At 34.8% G+C, this 19924-nt stretch overlaps 2 protein-coding genes across 4 annotated transcripts; one reads left to right on the top strand and one right to left on the bottom strand.

Annotated features, from left to right (window-relative positions):
• The first annotated feature begins 1410 nt into the window (after window positions 1-1410).
• Window positions 1411-17028, top strand: LOC107465009 (protein translocase subunit SecA, chloroplastic). The gene is made up of 20 exons (XM_016083969.3): window positions 1411-2036; window positions 2389-2461; window positions 2568-2774; window positions 3084-3187; window positions 3293-3472; window positions 4437-4655; window positions 10728-10841; window positions 10925-11038; window positions 11931-12098; window positions 12343-12518; window positions 13092-13158; window positions 14333-14479; window positions 14646-14741; window positions 14820-14888; window positions 15047-15148; window positions 15227-15478; window positions 15564-15631; window positions 16017-16134; window positions 16270-16509; window positions 16608-17028. The coding sequence occupies exons 1-20, from the start codon at window positions 1617-1619 to the stop codon at window positions 16743-16745; spliced, it is 3072 nt and encodes a 1023-aa protein (XP_015939455.1). The 5' UTR covers window positions 1411-1616; the 3' UTR covers window positions 16746-17028.
• On the bottom strand, window positions 16637-19810 carry LOC107465012 (uncharacterized). Of its 3 annotated transcripts, none has more exons than XM_016083972.3 (7): window positions 19722-19810; window positions 19110-19175; window positions 18863-18910; window positions 18410-18470; window positions 18193-18327; window positions 17183-17350; window positions 16637-17065 (listed from the first exon to the last, which is right to left on the bottom strand). In XM_016083972.3, the coding sequence occupies exons 2-7, from the start codon at window positions 19136-19138 to the stop codon at window positions 17021-17023; spliced, it is 486 nt and encodes a 161-aa protein (XP_015939458.1). In that variant the 5' UTR covers window positions 19139-19175; window positions 19722-19810; the 3' UTR covers window positions 16637-17020. The 3 variants fall into 3 exon arrangements, with proteins under 3 accessions (XP_015939458.1, XP_015939459.1, XP_052109923.1); XM_016083973.3 differs by having other exon boundaries at window positions 19110-19210; window positions 19722-19796; XM_052253963.1 differs by lacking the exon at window positions 19722-19810 and adding an exon at window positions 19460-19685.
• Window positions 19811-19924: the final 114 nt, after the last annotated feature.

Raw genomic sequence — 19924 nt, 5'->3', positions numbered from 1 at the left:
ATTTTATACAAATCTCAATTTGCAAACTGTAATCCAAACACACACTAAAACATTAACGAACTACGTCTGTCTTTACGGATGAATAATTTTGACATATTTTTAAATTATTTAAAGATATTTTTATTGATAATAAAAAATATTAATTTTGTCAGTATCAAAATATTTTTGGGCTGTTTTTTGCGGTTAACATGAAAAAAATTTAAAGATTAAATTTTGATCAATTTTTATGCATACTTTATAAATGATTATCTAAACATTTTCACAAAATTTCGAATAAAATGGACAAGAATTTTAATAAATACAAAAAATCATTTACCACTTATTAAAAAAATTATATTTTTGGATATTTTTATTTCATTAAAAAATATTTTCAGAGTATTTTTATCATTAACAAGTTTAGAGAATACTTTTAACTCCAACTTGATAATTTTAGAACATTTTTAGTCGAATAACAAATAAACACTTAAACTATTTTTTAAGAAATCTCATTCATTTTGGCCTTAAAAAAATATTTTATTCTTCAACAGTCTTCGAAAAGTGATTTTGTCAAATATAGTAGCCTCTTTATTGTTTTGAAAATAGATAATTTATTTTACAGTGATATTTTTTAGATTTAATTATCTTATAATAAATTTATTAAAAATTTATTTATTCATTATACATATTAAAAATTTGATTATGAGCAGCAAAAGTAAAGTAGAGAAAACTAAAATTTTATGTAAAATTAAACACGCAAAATATAAAATTGTAACAAAATTTAAATCGTGAAATTACTAAATTTAATAAAAAATTTGTAAAATTAGTCAATTCATTTAAAATTATAATATTAAAAATTTTAAAAATTAAATCAAAATTCTAACTACTATAAATATAAATAAGAGAAACCAATTTGTGTGAATAAAAGTTTGTTTAGAGCATTCCTCATCTTAACTTTCATTGTAATTATATTTTATGTCTCACAAAATATCACTTTAGTATTTATGAGATCTATCGTTTCGATAGTTTGTCTCAGTTCAATTTAAACTACATTTGTATTAAAAACCTAAACAAAAGAATCATATAAAAAATTTTTTTGGTGACTTAAAGAATTATATAAAATGATAATTTTTTATTAGTTTTCTATTAAAATAATATTATCTTTATAACGAGACAAATTTTATTTTATTTATTAATTTTAATATAAATTTCAATTTAAAAATATTTTATTTTCTGTATTTTAAAAACATTCTATTAAAGTTGCTCTTATAAATTAAAATATCTATGAAATTTTTTGGGAATAATTTGGACATTTAGCGCAAAGTTAATCCTTAATCTTCTCTTTTCACTAGTTATGCCACGTGTTATGATAGCTCCACAAAGCTCATGTCACGTGCATGTTTCCAAAATAGACTTGCACACACACTAGATTCCCCTTACCTTATCTCCCTGATACCGGTGGCCACTGCTATCCATCCCAACCCGGAAGCAGAGAGCAAAGAGCACTTTTGCCGTTACTCTATCTTCACTTCCAACACCCAATAATAAATAATAAATAGAACGAAACTAACTTCATTAAATTCCCGTTCCTCCGCGGCAATAACAACAAATTCGAAGCTCAAATTTCGCCGAACAGAAGCATGGCAGCGTCGTCACTCTGTTCCTCTTTCACCACCAAAGCATGGAGCAACGCACAGAGTAGTAGTAGTAGTGGTTGCCGTCGTAACCACCACAAAACCGTAACCCTAGCGGGTTCCAATTTTCTTCGCGGAGACTTTCAGCTTCTACATACGACATCGTTTCCTGCTTCCGGGAGCAGAGCGCGGCGTGGCAGGAGGCGCCGATCGGGTGCGGTGGCGTCCCTTGGAGGGTTGCTGGGCGGCATCTTCAAGGGCACTGATACGGGAGAGTCGACGAGGCAGCAATACGCTGCGACTGTTAATGTCATAAACGGTTTGGAACGCGAAATTTCTGCGCTGTCAGATTCGGAACTGAGGGACAGGACTTTTGCGCTCAGGGAACGCGCGCAGCAGGGCCAAACACTCGATTCTCTCTTGCCTGTTAGTCCAAAATTTGAAGACATTTCTTTCTTTCTTTGTTTCTTTTTTCGTCTTAAAATATGCATTTTTTCTTTTTAAATTGGAAATGGCTTTTGTGCACGCATAGTATCTAACAGCAAGAGTGTTTGTCTTGCTACTCACTACCTCAATAGTGTTGCACATTGTAGCAAGTATTGTTGTTGTTATACTAATGCATAATTTGTGATAAGAAACTGTAGCATACTTTGGACCGCACCTAGCGAGGAAATATTTTTGCTGCTGTTGTTGTTGATTTTTTTTCTTCTAAATTTCTTGATATTTAAATTTATTGTAAGCAATGATATGGGTGAAGTCAGGTGTTTTATTATTCCAGGAGGCTTTTGCTGTTGTAAGAGAGGCTTCAAAAAGGGTTCTCGGTCTTCGTCCTTTTGATGTTCAACTGATAGGTGAAACTTTTTGTTGTGCTTTGTTTGAAATATTTTGGATTTTTCTGCAGAGGTAGGATACTGGAGCTCTAGCTGAAAAGCTGTTAAATTGACTTGGTTTTTGTAGGTGGAATGGTTCTTCATAAGGGAGAGATAGCAGAAATGAGGACTGGAGAAGGGAAGACATTGGTTGCAATTTTGCCAGCATATTTGAATGCTTTAACTGGAAAGGGCGTTCATGTTGTGACCGTTAATGATTATCTGGCTAGAAGAGATTGTGAGTGGGTTGGTCAAGTCCCTCGCTTTCTTGGGTTGAAGGTTGGCCTCATCCAGCGTATGTCTCATATTTTTATCCTTTGCTTTCCCCTTTATATCAGATTATGTTTTTGTATATTATCCTTTTTTGGTCAGTTGGAGCATTGGTTGTTTTGATGATTCTGTCTTGCTTCCTTGTTATCAACCTCTTTATCATTTCTAATTTTAAGCCATTTCATGATGTATTTTATATTGATTTCATTTTGGCTGCATTTCATGTTACTCAGCTCTTTATTTATTGAGCTTTTATATTTTTAATTTTTTTTAATGCACACCGCGCTTTAAATCTATGCCATTGTTGCTAGCTTACAACGAATTTCATTGGCAGAGAATATGACAAGTGAGCAAAGAAAGGAAAATTACTTATGTGACATAACATATGTCACCAACAGCGAGCTCGGTTTTGATTACTTAAGAGACAATCTTGCCACGGAAAGTAATTCTTCCTGTACTTATTACTTGCATTTACTATATGCTTTGCAAATAGTTGTTTTTATCCATTACATTACACTGAACTTCAAATCATGGGATCTGCAGAGTGTTGAGGAGCTTGTCGTAAGAGGTTTCAATTACTGTATCATTGATGAGGTTGATTCCATCCTTATTGACGAAGCTAGAACTCCACTCATTATATCAGGACCTGCAGAAAAACCTAGTGATCGATATTATAAGGCTGCAAAGATAGCAGCTGCCTTTGAACGAGACATACACTACACTGTAAGTCTTCTAAAATTAAACTATATTTGTTTTTTGAACTATAGCAAAGTATTACGTTATCATCATATACTTTTTCTGCCTTTCTCTCCGGCTCAGTGCTTAACTGACTAATTGTTAGATAGACACTGACAAGAAAATTTAGCATCTAAAGAGGAGTCTGTATTCTGCATTCTGTATAGGTTTGCAGGAGTTAGGAACTATGTGCATTAACTAGGTTATATGGCATACTTAAGTTCAGCCAATCTTGTATAAAGTAGAGAGATTTATTTATCGCCTGACTGTCTACTTTTTGGGCCTATAATCCTATATTACCTATGCTAGAAAATTATAGAAGGGATTGCTTTGTCATTTACTAATATTTCCCCCTTTTGGTGGTGACTTGTAAATGGAAAAGGGAAATTTTTAATGCAGAACCATAATAACGACAATGTTGTATTTAGACTAAAGGAAAAGTCTAGGGGACCAGCAACTTTATTAAATTCTGGCCAGCATGTAACCAGCAAAAGAAAAGTGAACCATTGGATGAAATCTCACACCAATCTCACACCATTAAAATCATCATTGATGGCTACTTGATGGCTACAAATCACAAAAGTTGCTGGCCCCCTAGTACTCCTCCTGACTAAATATAGCGTGGTAAAAAGTCAAGAAGGAAATAAGACTGTTATATGTGGTGTATAATGGGTGGACAGTGGACACAGTAAACAAGATAGGATTGGGAATAAATGTATTGACTTTCATGGGATTTTGTAGATTCCAATAAGCATGAAAATGCAACTAAAAAAGCATACATTAAACTATTTCAGGAAAAAAGTCAGTCTGGAATTATTTCTTTTGGTAAATGATTCAACTTCAACCTTTAATTTGTATGCTGACAACTTCTATTATGGCTTGAGTGGATGCTTAATTTATTAAAATAGAAGTGAATCTTCTAATCTTATCTTTACTAAAACTGTCACTGTAGGTGGACGAAAAACAGAAGACAGTTCTACTTTCTGAGCAAGGTTATGAAGATGCTGAAGAAATTTTAAACGTCAAAGATTTATACGATCCACGAGAACAGTGGGCTTCATATATCCTAAATGCAATAAAAGCGAAAGAACTATTTCTCCGAGATGTAAATTACATAACTCGTGGAAAAGAGGTCCTAATTGTCGATGAGTTCACTGGTCGAGTTATGCAGGTATTCAGACATTCTAACACTCTCTTATGACAGTACATTCTATAATTTGCCAGGGAAAGACAATAGCATAGTAGCACCTATAACATTTTCTTAGTATTATTTGATTTATTGCACGTGGTAATTATTATCTCTTCGTTTTGAACTATTTGTTGTGGTAACAATAGTTGTTATGAAAATTAACTAGTTTGAGACTGAGTTGAAGTTTTGACACACATTTTATATTAGTCTACATTATAAACCGATCCACCATACCTTTCTAAAATACAAATTATTAATGGAGCTTCCTCCCTTCTGAGTTTCGATACATTTTATATTTTACCATATCTTCAAATTAATTGGTAATGCCATAATGGAGCTTCCTCCTTCTTAATATGTCGTACTTGCTTGTGAATATAATGCCAAGAGCTTGGTATTTATATTACATTCTGATAGTTGAAGTGTTTGAATAAAATGTTATTTCAAACGTACAAGGAATCATCCTCTTTATAGAGGAATGAGGAATTACAGAAATAGAAATAACTAGAAAATAGGGAAAAAGGAAAAAATATTAGCCTAAAATAAAAGAAATCTAATCATAAAATCCCTAAAATTAAGCTAAACCAAAAAAGAAAAAATTGGAAAGGATATTATAATTAATTCTATTTACAGAAAAGATTCATGAAATAAATTAGGAATCTAATTTTGATTTGATCTAGTCAACACTCCCCCTCAAGCTGGTTTGAAGATATCCTTCATTGACAGCTTATTTATTATGCTATCAAAGGTCTTCTTGGGTAATCCTTTAGTTAGAACATCTGTTAATTGTTCCGTGCTTGGAATATATGAGATGCAAATCTGTCCTCTCTCAATCTTTTCCCTGATAAAATGTTTGTCAACTTCAACATGTTTAGTTCTATCGTGCAGAATTGGATTATGAGAAATAGAAATTGCAGATCTGTTGTCACAATATAACCTCATTGATGGAGAAATGGGAACTTTTAATTCTTGTAGGATTTTCTCTACCCACAATGCTTCACATATTCCATGAGCCACTGCTCTAAACTAAGCTTCTGCACTACTTCGTGCCACAACACTCTGTATTTTGCTCTTCCAACTAGTCAGGTTTCCTCCAACAAAAGTACAATACCTAGATGTTGACCACCTATCCATGACATTTCCAGCCTAATTCGCATCTGTATAGGCTTCTACTTGAAGATGTCCATGCTTTTTATAGAGTAACCCTTTCCCAGGCGACCTCTTCAAGTACCTTAGGATTCTAAAGACAGCATCCATGTGTTCTCGACCAGGTGAAGGCATAAACTGGCTTACCATGCTCACAGCAAAGGCTATATCCGAACGTGTATGGGATAAATAGATTAGCCTTCCTACCAACCGCTGATATCTCCCTTTGTCCATTACATTTTTTGGTTCAGCTGGCTTCAATTTTAAGTTAGGTTCTATAGGTGTTTTAGCAGCTTTACAACTAAGTAATCCCGTCTCTTTTAAAAGATCTAGGATGTACTTTCGTTGGTTTATAAAAATGTCTTTCTTAGACCTTGCAAATTCAATTCCAAGAAAGTATTTTAATGAACCAAGTTCTTTGATTTCAAATGCTTTGGCAAGCTTTTCCTTCAAGTCTTTTAGCTCCAAGATATCATCACCTGTCAGAATAATGTCATCCACATATACAATTAAGATGGTAGTTTTATTAGCTGCTAAATGTTTATAGAAAAGTGTATGGTCAGCTTGACTTTGAGTATGACCAATTCCCTTCACCACCATTCCAAGTCGTTCAAACCAAGCTATTGGGGATTGTTTAAATCCATAGAGAGATTTCTTAGTTTGCACAATTTATTCCTCTCTAGTTCAGTCTCAAATCCAGGTGGAAGTTTCATGAACAGCTCTTCCTCTAGCTCCCCATTCAGGAAATCATTCTTTACATCCAATTGATGTAAAGGCCAATTGTAATTCGCAGTAAGAGATAAGAGAATCTGTACAGAGTTGAGTTTAGCAACTGGAGCAAAAGTCTCTCGATAGTCTACTCCATAGATTTGTGTAAATCCCCTAGCTACTAACCTAGCTTTATACCTCTCTATGCTTCCAGCAGCATTGTACTTGATGGTAAAAACCCACCTGCAGCCAACCAATTTTGTATTCTGTGGCAAATCTACAATCTCCCAAGTTTTTTATTTTTCTTGAGTGCATGTCACTCTTCCATCACTGCTAATTATCATCTAGTGCTTCATCTATGTTCCTAGGCTCAAACAGATTTGTAATTTTAGAAGTAAAAGCTCGATGTTTTTGAGAGATTTTGGTAAGAGACATAATTCGAAATAGGTGGTGTTGGTTTTGAGTACCTTTTTGGTGTAGGTTCTGGTTTCTTTCCTAAGGGTTATTGGCAAGTTATTATTAGAAGTGACAATTTTAGATTTACCTGGAAGTTCCTAAAGTACTACAGTGGGGTCGGCTTCCGGGTTTTCAGATTGGGTTGGTACAGATATGATGGGTTGGTCTCTAGTCTTCTTATTTCCGAATATAACATCAAAGCTCCTTTTCTGATTCTGGTATTTCTTTTCTTGTTTGGGTTCCAGCTAATTCTGGCTCAATTTCAGAATTGGTTTCCACATTGTTTTTTGCAATTGTTTTAGAATTTACTTGATCAGTAAAAGTTGTCCTCAATATGTAAGATAGGAGAGGGTAAAGGTTCATGCAAAAAAATTTTTTCACTTAGACTATTTTCCTGAAGAGAATTTTTCTGAAAAAAGGTTTCATGTTCCAAAAAAGTAACATCCATGCTTATATGAAATTTCTGTGTGGATTGAAACATTTATAACCCTTTTAACTTGGGGAATAGCCAATAAAAATGTTTTTTTTTTGTCCTTGGATCAAGTTTACTTTGATATGAAGGTGTATGCAAAAACACAGTGCGACCAAATTCTTTTAAAGGTAAGTCAAAATGCAATTTACATGCTAAAAAATTCTTTTTGAAAACATCCAACGGTGTGCAGTAATTTAACACGTGTGGGCATTCGATTTATGAGATAGGCTATTGCTAGGACAGCATCTCCCTATAAATACTTTGGAACATTACCCTCAAACATAATGGCACGTGCTACTTCAAGATGTTTATTCTTCCTTTCAGCAATGCCATTTTGTTGGGGGTGTATTGGGGCATGCAGATTGATGTTGAATACCTTTCTTTTGAAGAAATTCACCAAGATTTTTATTAAAGTATTTAGTGTCATTATCACTTTTTAATATTGAAATTTGTGTCAAATTGTGTTTCTTCCATTGTTGAAAAATACTGAAAAATTTTAGAAACCTCAAATTTTTCATGCATGAGATAGATCCAACATAATCGTGTGTGATTGAGTTGTTATTTTCGATGGACCCCATACATCATTATGAATCAAGTGGAAAGATTTAGATGCATGATAAGGTTGAGAATAATAAGAAACTTTATGGCTCTTTGAACGAATACAACTTTCACATTTAAGTAAGGAAGAATCAATATTATTAAACAAACTTAGAAACAAATGTTTGAGATATGGGAAACTAGAGTATCCTAGTCTATTGTGCCAGAGCATTATTTGGTCCTTTATAGGCATATAACTTATACCACTAAATTTTATACTCCGAAATATCCTCAAAATGATAGAGTCCATCCATCATCTTAGCACTGCCAATCATCTTCTTCGATGTCCGTTCCTGAAAAATACCATGAGTATCAAAGAATGTCACAGCACAATTGGAATACTTGCAGATTTTACTAATAGAGAGAAGATTACAAGAAAGCTTTGGTACATGTAGAACATTTCTTAGGTTAATGTTTTTGGACAATTTAATTGTACTTTTTCCAGGAATAGATGAAAAACTACCATCAGCAACTCTAATTTTCTCATTTTCAAAGCAAGGAAAATACAACAACAACAAAGCTTTGTCTCACTAGGTAGGGTTGGCTACATGAATCAAACGTTGTCATTGTGCTCTGTCATGTATCATGTCTACAGAGAGACTGTTTACATATAGATCTCGTTTGACCACCTCATGGATGGTCTTCTTAGGTTTTCCTCTGTCTTTCGCCCCTTGTCCATCTTCCATTTCATCCACCCTCCTAATTGGGTGTTCTATCGGTTTTCTTCTCACATGTCCAAATCACCTGAGATACGATTCAACCGTCTTTTCCACAATGGGTGCTATTTCAACTCTCTCCCTTATATCTTCGTTCCTTATTTTATCCAATCGTGTATGACCACTCATCCATCTCAACATCTTCATCTCTGTCACACTCAGTTTATATTCGTGCTCCCTTTTGGCCGTCCAACACTCCGTATCATAAAGCATAGTCGGTCTTATAGCGGTGCGATAGAATTTACCTTTAAGTTTTAAAGGTACTTTTTTGTCGCATATAAAACCAGGTGCACTCCGCCATTTTCAAAGCAAGGAGAATAAGTTTTAAATAAAGGAGAGAGACTGGTCATATGGTCAGATGCACCTGAATCGACAATCCATGGTGCATTCAAGTTTGAGGTGAAGTTAAGGGACATAGGAATACTAAAATTACCTGTTTGAGCCAAAGAACCACTCAGAGTGCTAGACACAAAACTGGAATTCAATAGCCTTATAAGCTGCTCAACCTGTTCCTTACTCAATGATGATTTTTCAGCCTCATGAGCAGTTGGGGTAGAACGTATTTTGAGACCAGGTTTGCTGCCTTTAAGATGTGCTGGTTTTCCATGAATCTTCCAGCAGGTTTTTCGGATGTGACGAGGTTTATTATAGTGGTCACACCAAAGATTGGAGGGGTGCTTCTGATTTGATGAATTTTTAAGTGTAGCAAGTGTCACTAAGAGTGCATTAGACTCTAAAGAAGTCTGTTCAGTCTTGTCTTTTTCCATCATCACAGCTCTACGAGTTTTCTCTCTTCTAACTTCAGTAAATACTTCTCCAATTGAGGGTAGGATTGCTCTTCCAATAATTCTGCCACGAACTTCATCTAGTTCCACGTTGAGGCCTGCAAGAAATTGGAATATCCTCCCTTCTTCCACTGTTTGTTGGTGGTGTTTAGCATCAGCGGCTGAATTCCACTTATAGTTATTGAAGTGGTCAAGATCCTGCCACTGTGTCACACCCGCTCCAATGTGTGAAAATATTTGATGTCACTCCCTTGTTGAATTTCTGTAGCTTTTAGAGTAAGTTCATAAATCTAAGATTTATTCCCAACATCAAAATACATTTCCTTGACACTATCCCACAATTCTTTATAGTTACTACTGATACCCTCCTCCATTGAGTTCACCAGCCATGTCATCACCATGGAATTTTTGGTATCCCACACATTATATTGTGGGTCAGTGATATTAGGCTGGCTTCATTCACCGGTGAGATATCTAATCTTCCATCTTTCACGGATGTTCATCTGAACCGATTGAGACCACCTAAGATAGTTTGACCCATTGAGTCGAAATGTGGTGATCTGAACTGAATGGGAGTCACCACTAACTAGTACCCGTTGCTTAGATTTTAAATTTGATGGAGTAAGAGTGGTGTTCTCCTTCTGTTCAAGATTAATGACTGAGGAACTGTAAGCCATAGTTATAAATTAGAGGCACAGTGCGGAGATTCTGCTCTGATACCAAGTTGAAGTGTTTGAATATAATGTTATTTCAAATGTATAGGGAATCATCCTCTTTATTGAGGAATTACAGAAATAGAAATAACTAGAAAATGGGAAAAAAGGAAAAAATACTTGTCTAAAATAAAAGAAAGATTTCTAATCATAAAATCTCTAAAATTAAGCTAAACCAAAAAAGGAAAAGATTTATAACTAATTCTATTTACATGAAAGAAATTAGGAATCTGATTTTGATTTGATCTAGTCAACATGATTGTTATATGTTCTCTCTTGCTAATAGCAAATCAAATGTACTATTTCAATGGACGTCACTATTTAAACAAAGAACGAAACTAATATGAAGACACAATATCTTATCTTCAAAATTTTTAGTAGTAAATTTTGTTGACATCTCAAGCATTAAGTAATTTTTATTTACATTTTTTTCTTCTGTAAATTCAATTTTTCTTTATTGATAGGGGAGAAGGTGGAGTGATGGACTTCACCAAGCAGTTGAAGCAAAGGAAGGGCTACCAATTCAAAATGAAACAGTTACACTGGCTTCCATTAGTTATCAGAATTTCTTTCTGCAGGTTGGAAATGTTTCATTTTCAGAAATCAGGAATTCATTTACCTAAGAAACTACCTTGATGCTTTTTAATCTGTGTTTTTGCAGTTTCCTAAGCTTTGTGGTATGACTGGTACAGCAGAAACAGAAAGCACAGAATTTGAGAGCATTTACAAGCTTAAAGTTACAATCGTTCCAACAAATAAACCTATGATAAGAAAGGTTTAAATCTTGCTTGTCAATCATAGACCACTATCATGGCTTTTGCAATGTGAAACATGGAGTATTGGCTTTTAATTATTAGAGTTTCGCAAGATGAAGTAGTTGTCAAGATACTGTTTTTTATATATTAAAATACCATAAAATATTTTTGCCTTTCCTAAGACTTGAATTCAAGACCATTGGATAAGAAACCAATGTACTTACTATCTTGACCAATCCCACATTTATTATTACTACACACATTGAATATGATGCTTTTGTTTGAATATTGTGTTTTGATATCTTTGGTGAGTGTTAGGTGTGCGTTGCTATTCTAGATTAGTTCCCATTTACTAGTTTTTCTGGTTTCGGGGAAAGCGAGGAGGCTCTTTGTTACAATGTGCTATATAAGCCGTTGTTTGGAGTATTTAATTGGTGTCTAACTTCTGCACTGTCGTTGATAGATTTTTCAGACAAACAACTTTGCAGGATAGGTGTACTGTAGATTTTTGTCTCTATTTGGTGTAAAGCCCATGATATATTTAGAGGCATTTCCCTTAAATGCTTAGAGATCGGAAAGTTATGCTTCAATGGTAGTATTTTATTTTGTTTGTTTTTGCTTCTATAAGGTGTATATCTTGTCCTCTCGTCTTTAATCATCATTCCCTTCATTAGTAATTCAAAAGTTATGCTTCATTGATAGTATTTTTTGTTTGCTTGCTTTTTGCTTATTTAAGGAGTATCTTGTCCTCTCAACTGTTTATTTGATAGTATGCTTGTTTTCCCCTTTTGTAGGGAGTATCACTTACCCTCCCATGTACTGCCATTCTTCTCTTCATGTTAGCAATATATTTCTTGATAAAAAAACTTGAAGAGTTTTATCATGTCTAATGAGCCTTTATTTTCTTCTCAGGATGAATCTGATGTAGTTTTTAGGGCAACTAGTGGGAAATGGCGAGCAGTTGTAGTGGAAATCTCTAGAATGCATAAAACTGGTCGTCCAGTACTTGTTGGCACCACCAGTGTGGAGCAGAGCGATTCTTTGTCAGAGCAATTGAAAGAAGCTGGAATTCCACATGAGGTAGTCTTTTTCGTTTTAATGGGGATGTTGGAAGATGTGAGCGCACATTATTTTCTTAATCTTACCTGTGTTGAATGTCTTTAATGGAGAAGGGTAGTGTATTCTTTGCCCGATCGGATGCCGCTATTAATAATTGTTCTTCTAGTTGAAAGAGTAGAGTTATACATAATGATAGAAACTGTTCTTTTTAATCCGATAGTTTTTTGGATATAATATAATGAACCCTGTCCCTGTATTGTTTAAGGTTCTTAATGCAAAACCAGAAAATGTTGAGAGAGAGGCAGAGATTGTAGCTCAGAGTGGTCGGCTTGGGGCCGTGACAATTGCTACCAACATGGCTGGTCGTGGGACAGATATAATTCTTGGCGGTAATGCTGAATTTATGGCAAGATTAAAGCTTCGTGAGATACTGATGCCTAGGTATTTTCTATTTCTAAATGAAAGAAGAATTAGTTTAGTGGAATGGCTTAGGGTCTTTAGGTGGAAGGTTGTATGTTGATTACTTGTCCTATGCAATTTTATGCCAGTTGATGAAAAGTTCATAGAATGATCCAGAAGAGCAACACTTGTGCAAAATACCTTTTTTTATCAATGCTTCATGCAAAACTATTTCATTTGATGTATGTTCTAGGATGATTTAAACTTTCTCAAGGTACAATCTCAATGACAAAGACAATTAAAATTATATAAAATGGTCTATGTAGATGTTCTTACCATTATAGGAATAGGAATAATAACTATAAAGACCTTAAATTTGTCTTCCCTGTGGCCTACCAACCATTAACTCTCTTGGCATCTCTTGGTTTCTCCCAAGTTAGATCCATTAGACTCATAAACTTTGCGGAATTTTGTATTTACATTGCATTGATACAACCAACAAGCAAGTTAGAAAGAATCAACGTATCATGCATTAGAACTGAAAGTTCCTCTTCAAACAACTGGGAAGTCCTTGCAAGCATGCATTTCATTCTTTTTCGTAATATATGATTGCAGAGTTGTCAAGCCAGATGATGGAGTCTATGTATCAATAAAGAAACCTCTTCCCAAAAAGACTTGGAAGGTAGGTGCTGTCCTTGTTATGACTAAATTGAATTGTAATATAGGAGTGACATGCAAGGAAAAAGATCTTCTAGTGAGGAAAATTGTAAAGTGACAAAGTAAGGGGTTAATTACTATTGAATTTGTAATTTCTATCGTGTGACCCCACTCCCTTGACTCAAGGGTGATTAGGCTCTCACTTTCTCACTTTACCAACTTCTTCACTTTAGAGGAGCTTGATCTAAATGCAAACATACCCTGCAACTTCGAATGAATTGCATTAACACCCACTTTTCCAGTTATTGGCCATTAGATACTCAAACTCTTAAAATTTATTGCAGTTAACTTTCCAGTCAATATTTTGTTAACTTTCATATGTTAGGCATGTGCATTTTAATTCTTTTGTATGTTATAACTGAAAATAACATGTTCTTGAATAATCAAATAAAAGATGTACTAAAACTCATCGTCAATAGGAAATCACAACCCTAGTACAAATGAAAGAAATTGGACTGAAATGTGATTGAGATTATTGTCAACACTTCCATCTGTTAGTGCCCCAAAAGAGTAATCATCACTGAGAATCTTTAGGCAAATCAAATGCAACTGCAGTTAGGCAATTTCATTTCTGGTGGAATTTAATCAGAACTTTAAGGTTAGCTTATTAAATCTATCTATGACCGAAACAGCCAGCTCAGCTTAGGTTTATAACCTACTGCAGTGTGCCACTCTCTGTCTCTCCATGTGCAGTGAAATTCAATGAGGGGAACCTAGAGAAAAGTTGTTACTAACAAATCAAACAAAGCAATTGCTGATGAAGTTTGAATGATGAAGGCGAAATATATACGGTGGGGAAAGAGATCCAATTTTTGGTCAGCTCTATTCCCAAATTTGTAAAAGGATCAGTTAATTTATTTTCAAATTAGAAAGTTTTTATTCGAAATATTTTAGTTGAGGATTTATATGAATATATAAATAAAATGTTAAAGTTCCACATGCATATTCACCAATTACAGTCAAATATATTGGATGAAAATTGTAACTTTTAAAGTTGAGTATTTAATACCTACTTTCATAAGTTGAGAGGGTGAAGGTTCAAAAACACTCGAAGTTAAAAGGGTTTGTTTGAATTTTATTTTTCTTATATTTTATCCAGCAATAACTGGTCTGAAACCCATGAACATATCAATATCCAGGTGAATGAAAAGTTGTTTCCATGTCAACTATCAACTAAAAATACTGAGTTGGCTGAGAAGGCGGTGCAGTTAGCAGTTAAAACGTGGGGACAGAGATCATTAACTGAGCTTGAAGCAGAGGAGCGCCTATCCTATTCATGTGAGAAGGTGACACGATGATGATGATCATGCTTTTATCGAATTAACACTATAATTGAGAATGCGTTATTAATGAATTTTCCCAAAAGAATATCTTAAGTGGTGTTTTCTTCTTTCTTGATATCACTTGAGCAAAGTTTTAATCTTGTGTCATTAAATCATGTATGTTATGTAGGGGCCTGCTCAAGATGAAGTCATTGCTGAGCTGAGAAATGCATTTCTGGAAATTGTTAAGGAATATAAAGTCTTTACTGAGGAGGAGAGGAAGAAGGTTAATGTTTTACACTTGACTACCTCTATACTAAATCTATTGCCCTTAGCAAAGTTTTAATAATAATTGTGACTTTAGGTTGTGGCAGCTGGTGGACTGCATGTAGTTGGCACAGAGCGTCATGAGTCCCGGAGAATTGATAATCAGGTTTGCATTCTTTCCCTTTCTTGGGAATAGCTTCTGGCATTACACAGCCAAATGCCTTTTATAATTCTCAGCTATCATAGCCCCTATTCACAACTCCTTTCATGGATATATTGTTGAATAAGTAGTTATACTTGAAACTTCAATTTCTATTTGTTAAGTTGCGTGGTCGAAGTGGCAGACAAGGAGATCCAGGAGGCTCACGCTTTTTCTTAAGTCTTGAAGATAACATTTTTCGTATATTTGGTGGAGACCGAATTCAGGTAATCTATTTGATGTGCAGCTGCTGTGCAGGGTCATTGATCACCAGAAATATTATTAGTAACAGTGTGAATGTGTAGGGTCTCATGCGAGCTTTCAGAGTTGAGGACCTACCTATTGAGTCAAAGATGTTGACTAAAGCATTAGATGAAGCCCAAAGGAAAGTGGAGAACTACTTCTTTGACATTCGGAAACAGTTGTTTGAGTATGATGAAGTGCTCAACAGCCAAAGAGATCGTGTTTATACAGAGAGAAGACGAGCACTTGAATCTGAGAATCTTCAGTCTCTTCTTATTGAATATGCTGAATTGACAATGGATGATATTATAGAGGTAAGTTTAATTAATAACAATTTCATTTATATTGTGACCTCTTGCCTTCTTGGGCAATATGATGATGAATTGAATTTTGAATTAGGCAAATATTGGTTCTGATACTCCAAGAGACAGCTGGGATCTTGAAAGCTTAATTGCAAAAATTCAGCAGTAAGTGAAATAATCTAATCCTCTTGCTTGATGCGGTGTTTGGTTAAGTCATGAGCTGGAATTTAATCTTGTTCATATAGCGCATTCATGAAATATCTTTGTTTTTTACTAGTATGTTTCTAGAACCTGGTACTGCCAAAAGCAACTTACCTGTCATTTGTTTCATTCTGCCTGGTATATTATGATCGTATAGTGCTCAATTGAATTGCACTGGATTAGCAATTGCAGGGTAATTGTACTATGACTACCTAGCTTAATGATGCAACATCTTTTCAAGGTTATGGAGCATATCATTCAGTGTATGACTTTGTGTAGTCCAGATCTATTCATTTTGCTGACAATAGACATTTGGATGATCCTCTCTCTCTCTCTCTCTCTCTCTCAGGTATTGCTACTTTCTGAGTGATCTAACCCCTGATTTGCTGAGGAACAATTGCTCAGATTATGAAGAGCTGAAAAATTATCTCCGTCTCCGTGGTCGTGAAGCATATTTGCAGAAAAGGGTCAGCTACTTAACATTAAATCTTCCTGACTAGTCCAAAGATGTCTATCATCATACATAGGATTCAATTTGGATGAGACATAATTCTTTTTTTATTTTTTCATTTTGCATCTCATTATTACAAATGTTGCCGTAGGATATTGTGGAGCAACAAGAACCCGGTTTGATGAAAGAAGCTGAGAGATTCTTGATTCTGAGCAATATTGATCGCTTGTGGAAAGAACATCTTCAAGCACTAAAATTTGTTCAGCAAGCTGTAGGCTTGCGAGGGTATGCACAGAGGGATCCACTTATTGAATATAAGCTTGAAGGATATAACCTTTTCTTGGAGATGATGGCACAGATTAGAAGAAATGTTATCTATTCCATATATCAGGTTTGCATCAGACCTCCATCATATACATTCTTTGTTTTAGTTGCAGCATTTGAAATATACATGATTTAAACCGTTATTTATATTATTGCATTTGGCAGTTCCAACCCGTGCGGGTAAAACAAGATCAGGACAAAAAGGGGAATCAGAAATCAGAGAAACCAAATGCACGGAAAGCTAATACCAATGCCGATCCAGTTGGTAGTGTTGAACCTTCAACATCAAGTGCTAGCGCATAATTCCAGCACGCCACAAAGTTATATAACTAAAGATCTGGCGCTGATTTGCTTGCATGTAAAGTTTAATGTACAATAGACCATGACTGAAAATGACAAAGATGTAACATGTATCTAGTCTAGATATAAAGAACTACATTAGAATACAAGTTCAAGAATGGGTTATAAACTTATAGCCATTCATTTAGATGGCTGGGGCATGTCACTCTCCTCAATTTGTTCGCCAAATGTAGCAGTGAAATCTGGCCTGTCTTTTCCATGTTTAAATTCAGTGCCTTTTAAAGTATATCTTCATAAATTTTATTGATAGGGTTCCCTTTTTCCTGAAATCGTTGAAAGATCAATAAGTGAATCAAGCCTCAAAATATGGAATCTATTGCGAGAAACTATGTGAACATAAGAACAAAACTCTGCAATCTATTGCGAGAAAAAGACCTCACCTTAATTCCAATAGCAATGGCAGTTTTCAATTTAACAAGTTCACCTAATCTCAAAGAACCACCTTTGTTATCTTTAACAAAGATTAAGGGCACCCCTCTTGATGAAGCCAAACCTGGCAGATGCTTAGTCAACCAATTTGGCTTAGTATCGGAAGCTACAAGGACAGCCTGCATAAGTAACCAAGAATGTAAATAATGTCAATTCAGGGAAACAAAACAAAACTACTGAAGTACTTAACCACACCCTCAAGGAGCCAGGAGGTACACAATACAAACCACAGCATTCATTCATGCTAAACATTATGTATTACAATTATCTCATTCGATATTCTATTTTATTTAAAATAAGAACTAATCGAATTTGAATATGGAAAACAAGGTTGCCACTTCCATATGTGCATTAGTCACTAAGTGGTTATCATCATTAATAAATGATTAACATATTTTGGTTTTTTGGGTGCTTCTGCTAATCAAGTGAAGGTTGTGGATGATGCTTTTGAGATTTATTTTGCAAAACAGCAGGACTTAGAATTCAATTGCAGAACTCTAGAGCATGTGCTCTGCTGTCGTTTCCAGGCACAGAAAAAGATTGTTTATATCTATCTCTTCAATTCTCTTTGCAACAGACCATCTTGGATTCCCTTCATTAACCAGGAGGCCTAATAAAAGTAATTTTTCTTTCATTGTTGACAAAATTAAAGATTAATCATTTGGAAAGGCAAATTACTTAACAAGGCTGGAAAATTGACTCTTGCTAAATATCTTGTATCATCTCTTCCAATTTATGTCATGCCTTCCTATTCACTCGGTGCCTAGATCAATTTGTGATGAGGTTGATAAAGCTACCAAGTCTTTTTGTGGAGTAAATCTAACATAGAGAAAGGGTGACATCATGTCAAACCGATCATCAATTGGGATACAGCTCCTATGGGTTTTGCTTCAACTTTCGTTTCCCAAAAGAAAAAGTTAACCATTCATATGATCTACATAGCAGAATACAGAAACTCAACCTGAAGTTTAACCGAAGGTGATTTATGAGTGCTGCTGATTAAAGGGGGAAGTTGAGCAGACTTTTCCAGCTCAGTGCATGGTCTCATTCGTTCAAGGACCCGGGTTACGTCATTAACCCCAATAGAAAACTGTTGCTGCAAGGAACCATAGGCATGTAACCTTCATGCTAAATTTGTCATACATTTCAAGGTCCCATTGACAAATTTAAAGACAAACCTTTAGCCATATCTTTTCTGGCAACGAATTTCCATCCGTGCGTCTCGCTAATTTGATCCCCCTGCTCATTGGAGTAACCACATGTCAGAATAGCTGAGAGAATATATGTACTATTATTGATTAGTTCCGCGATAAGCAGGAAGCAATTCAGTACTTCACACATTATAACATTAAATCATCGGTGGTTTTATAACCTTGGCTTCACTAAACAGTATTGTCGAGCAAATCATGCTGGAAGAAAGCTTTGCTATTTAAATACAAAGTACAAAGACTAAATAGACGAATAAAGCAGTAAGGATAAAACCACATAGCGCCTGTACCAGTTTTGTATGTGTTTTTGTGAGTGACTTTGTACTGATTGCTTTCTTACCATTAGACATTCTCCTTAATCCACAGAACACAAAGATGGACAGAAATTTTAAATCAAAGCACTAGAAAATCGATGAATTCTACCTCTTAGTTGATTTCAGCAGACTGGCAAGTTGCTCTCCTTCATAGCAGCTGCAGATTACAACAAAGATTAAATTACAGTTTAGTCCAAGAAAACGTTGATGCATAAGGACATTTAACAATAATAGAATTATGAGTTAAAATATACTAGCTATAATTTTTTTACAACTTACAGGCTGAACATATACAATAGGAAAATGATACTTATATAATATAATATAATATACCAAGAAAAAGGAGTGCTGCATACATATTTTCGGTACTGGCTTTACTGGGCATTTTCTACTCTCAGAATTTTCAGACTCAAATTGAGTGCCTTCAGTAACAGGAAACTATATTCAGAAAAGGAAACTAACAACAAAGAAAAATTAATCAATTCACAAAACGTGTAAATAGCTAAAAGAATTTTCATTGCTTTCCAATAACACACCAATGCGGGTAAATTCCTCAATAATATTAACGAAATAAACACGAAGAGAAGAAGCAAAACAGGGGGAAAGATCTGAAAATATAAATATCTTAATTAAAACTGTACAAATACGCTGGAAAGAAAATAAAGAAGGAAGCAAGAGTGCAAGGTTGTAAACTCGTAGTTTCTACCTCAGATTCAGAAAGCTGGTGTAGAAGGAAAGTAAATATACTCGTATTTTCATAAGTCTCAAATAAACCAATTAACACATAAATGATGTTGAATCATAACAAGTCTAACTCAAAAGCCACCCCAGTCACAAGTCACAAGTTCATAAGACAGAAACAGCCATGACTACATGAGCAGCGCAGAGAAAGAAAGAGCTTCGAACAGATTCATTCATTCAAAACAGATTCAATCCACCGAAGACTAGGCTGAGATGGAGGAGCCTACCTGAACTACGCGACAACAGCAATCGGCCGAAGCTAAGGTTGAGAGAGCAGCGACAATATGAACAACAGAGATAGTGAGGCACAAAGCACTGGGCACAGTAATATTTATATAATTTTCCTTAATTAATAACATTAATTGCTAATATAAAGTTTGTTTGTGTGTCATTATTTTGATAAAATTTTTAAAAAAGATAATTCAAAAAA

The sequence above is a fragment of the Arachis duranensis genome, chromosome 9, assembly GCF_000817695.3.
Source record: "Arachis duranensis cultivar V14167 chromosome 9, aradu.V14167.gnm2.J7QH, whole genome shotgun sequence".
Lineage (NCBI taxonomy): Eukaryota > Viridiplantae > Streptophyta > Magnoliopsida > Fabales > Fabaceae > Arachis > Arachis duranensis.
This window is presented reverse-complemented; position numbering and strand designations above follow the sequence as displayed.

What these genes read in the sequence shown, in the direction of transcription:
- LOC107465012 (XM_016083972.3), bottom strand. Translation starts at nt 19,138, where the DNA reads ATGCCCAGTAAAGCCAGTACCGAAAATAT. An exon ending in CAGAAAAGATATGGCTAAAG is followed by an intron (nt 18,328 to 18,409) that starts GTTTGTCTTTAA and finishes GGTTCCTTGCAG; the next exon opens with CAACAGTTTTCTATTGGGGT. An exon ending in CACCTTCGGTTAAACTTCAG is followed by an intron (nt 17,351 to 18,192) that starts GTTGAGTTTCTG and finishes TTACTTATGCAG; the next exon opens with GCTGTCCTTGTAGCTTCCGA.
- LOC107465009 (XM_016083969.3), top strand. Translation starts at nt 1,617, where the DNA reads ATGGCAGCGTCGTCACTCTGTTCCTCTTTCACCACCAAAGCATGGAGC. An exon ending in TATCCTATTCATGTGAGAAG is followed by an intron (nt 14,480 to 14,645) that starts GTGACACGATGA and finishes TATGTTATGTAG; the next exon opens with GGGCCTGCTCAAGATGAAGT. An exon ending in CTGAGGAGGAGAGGAAGAAG is followed by an intron (nt 14,742 to 14,819) that starts GTTAATGTTTTA and finishes TTGTGACTTTAG; the next exon opens with GTTGTGGCAGCTGGTGGACT.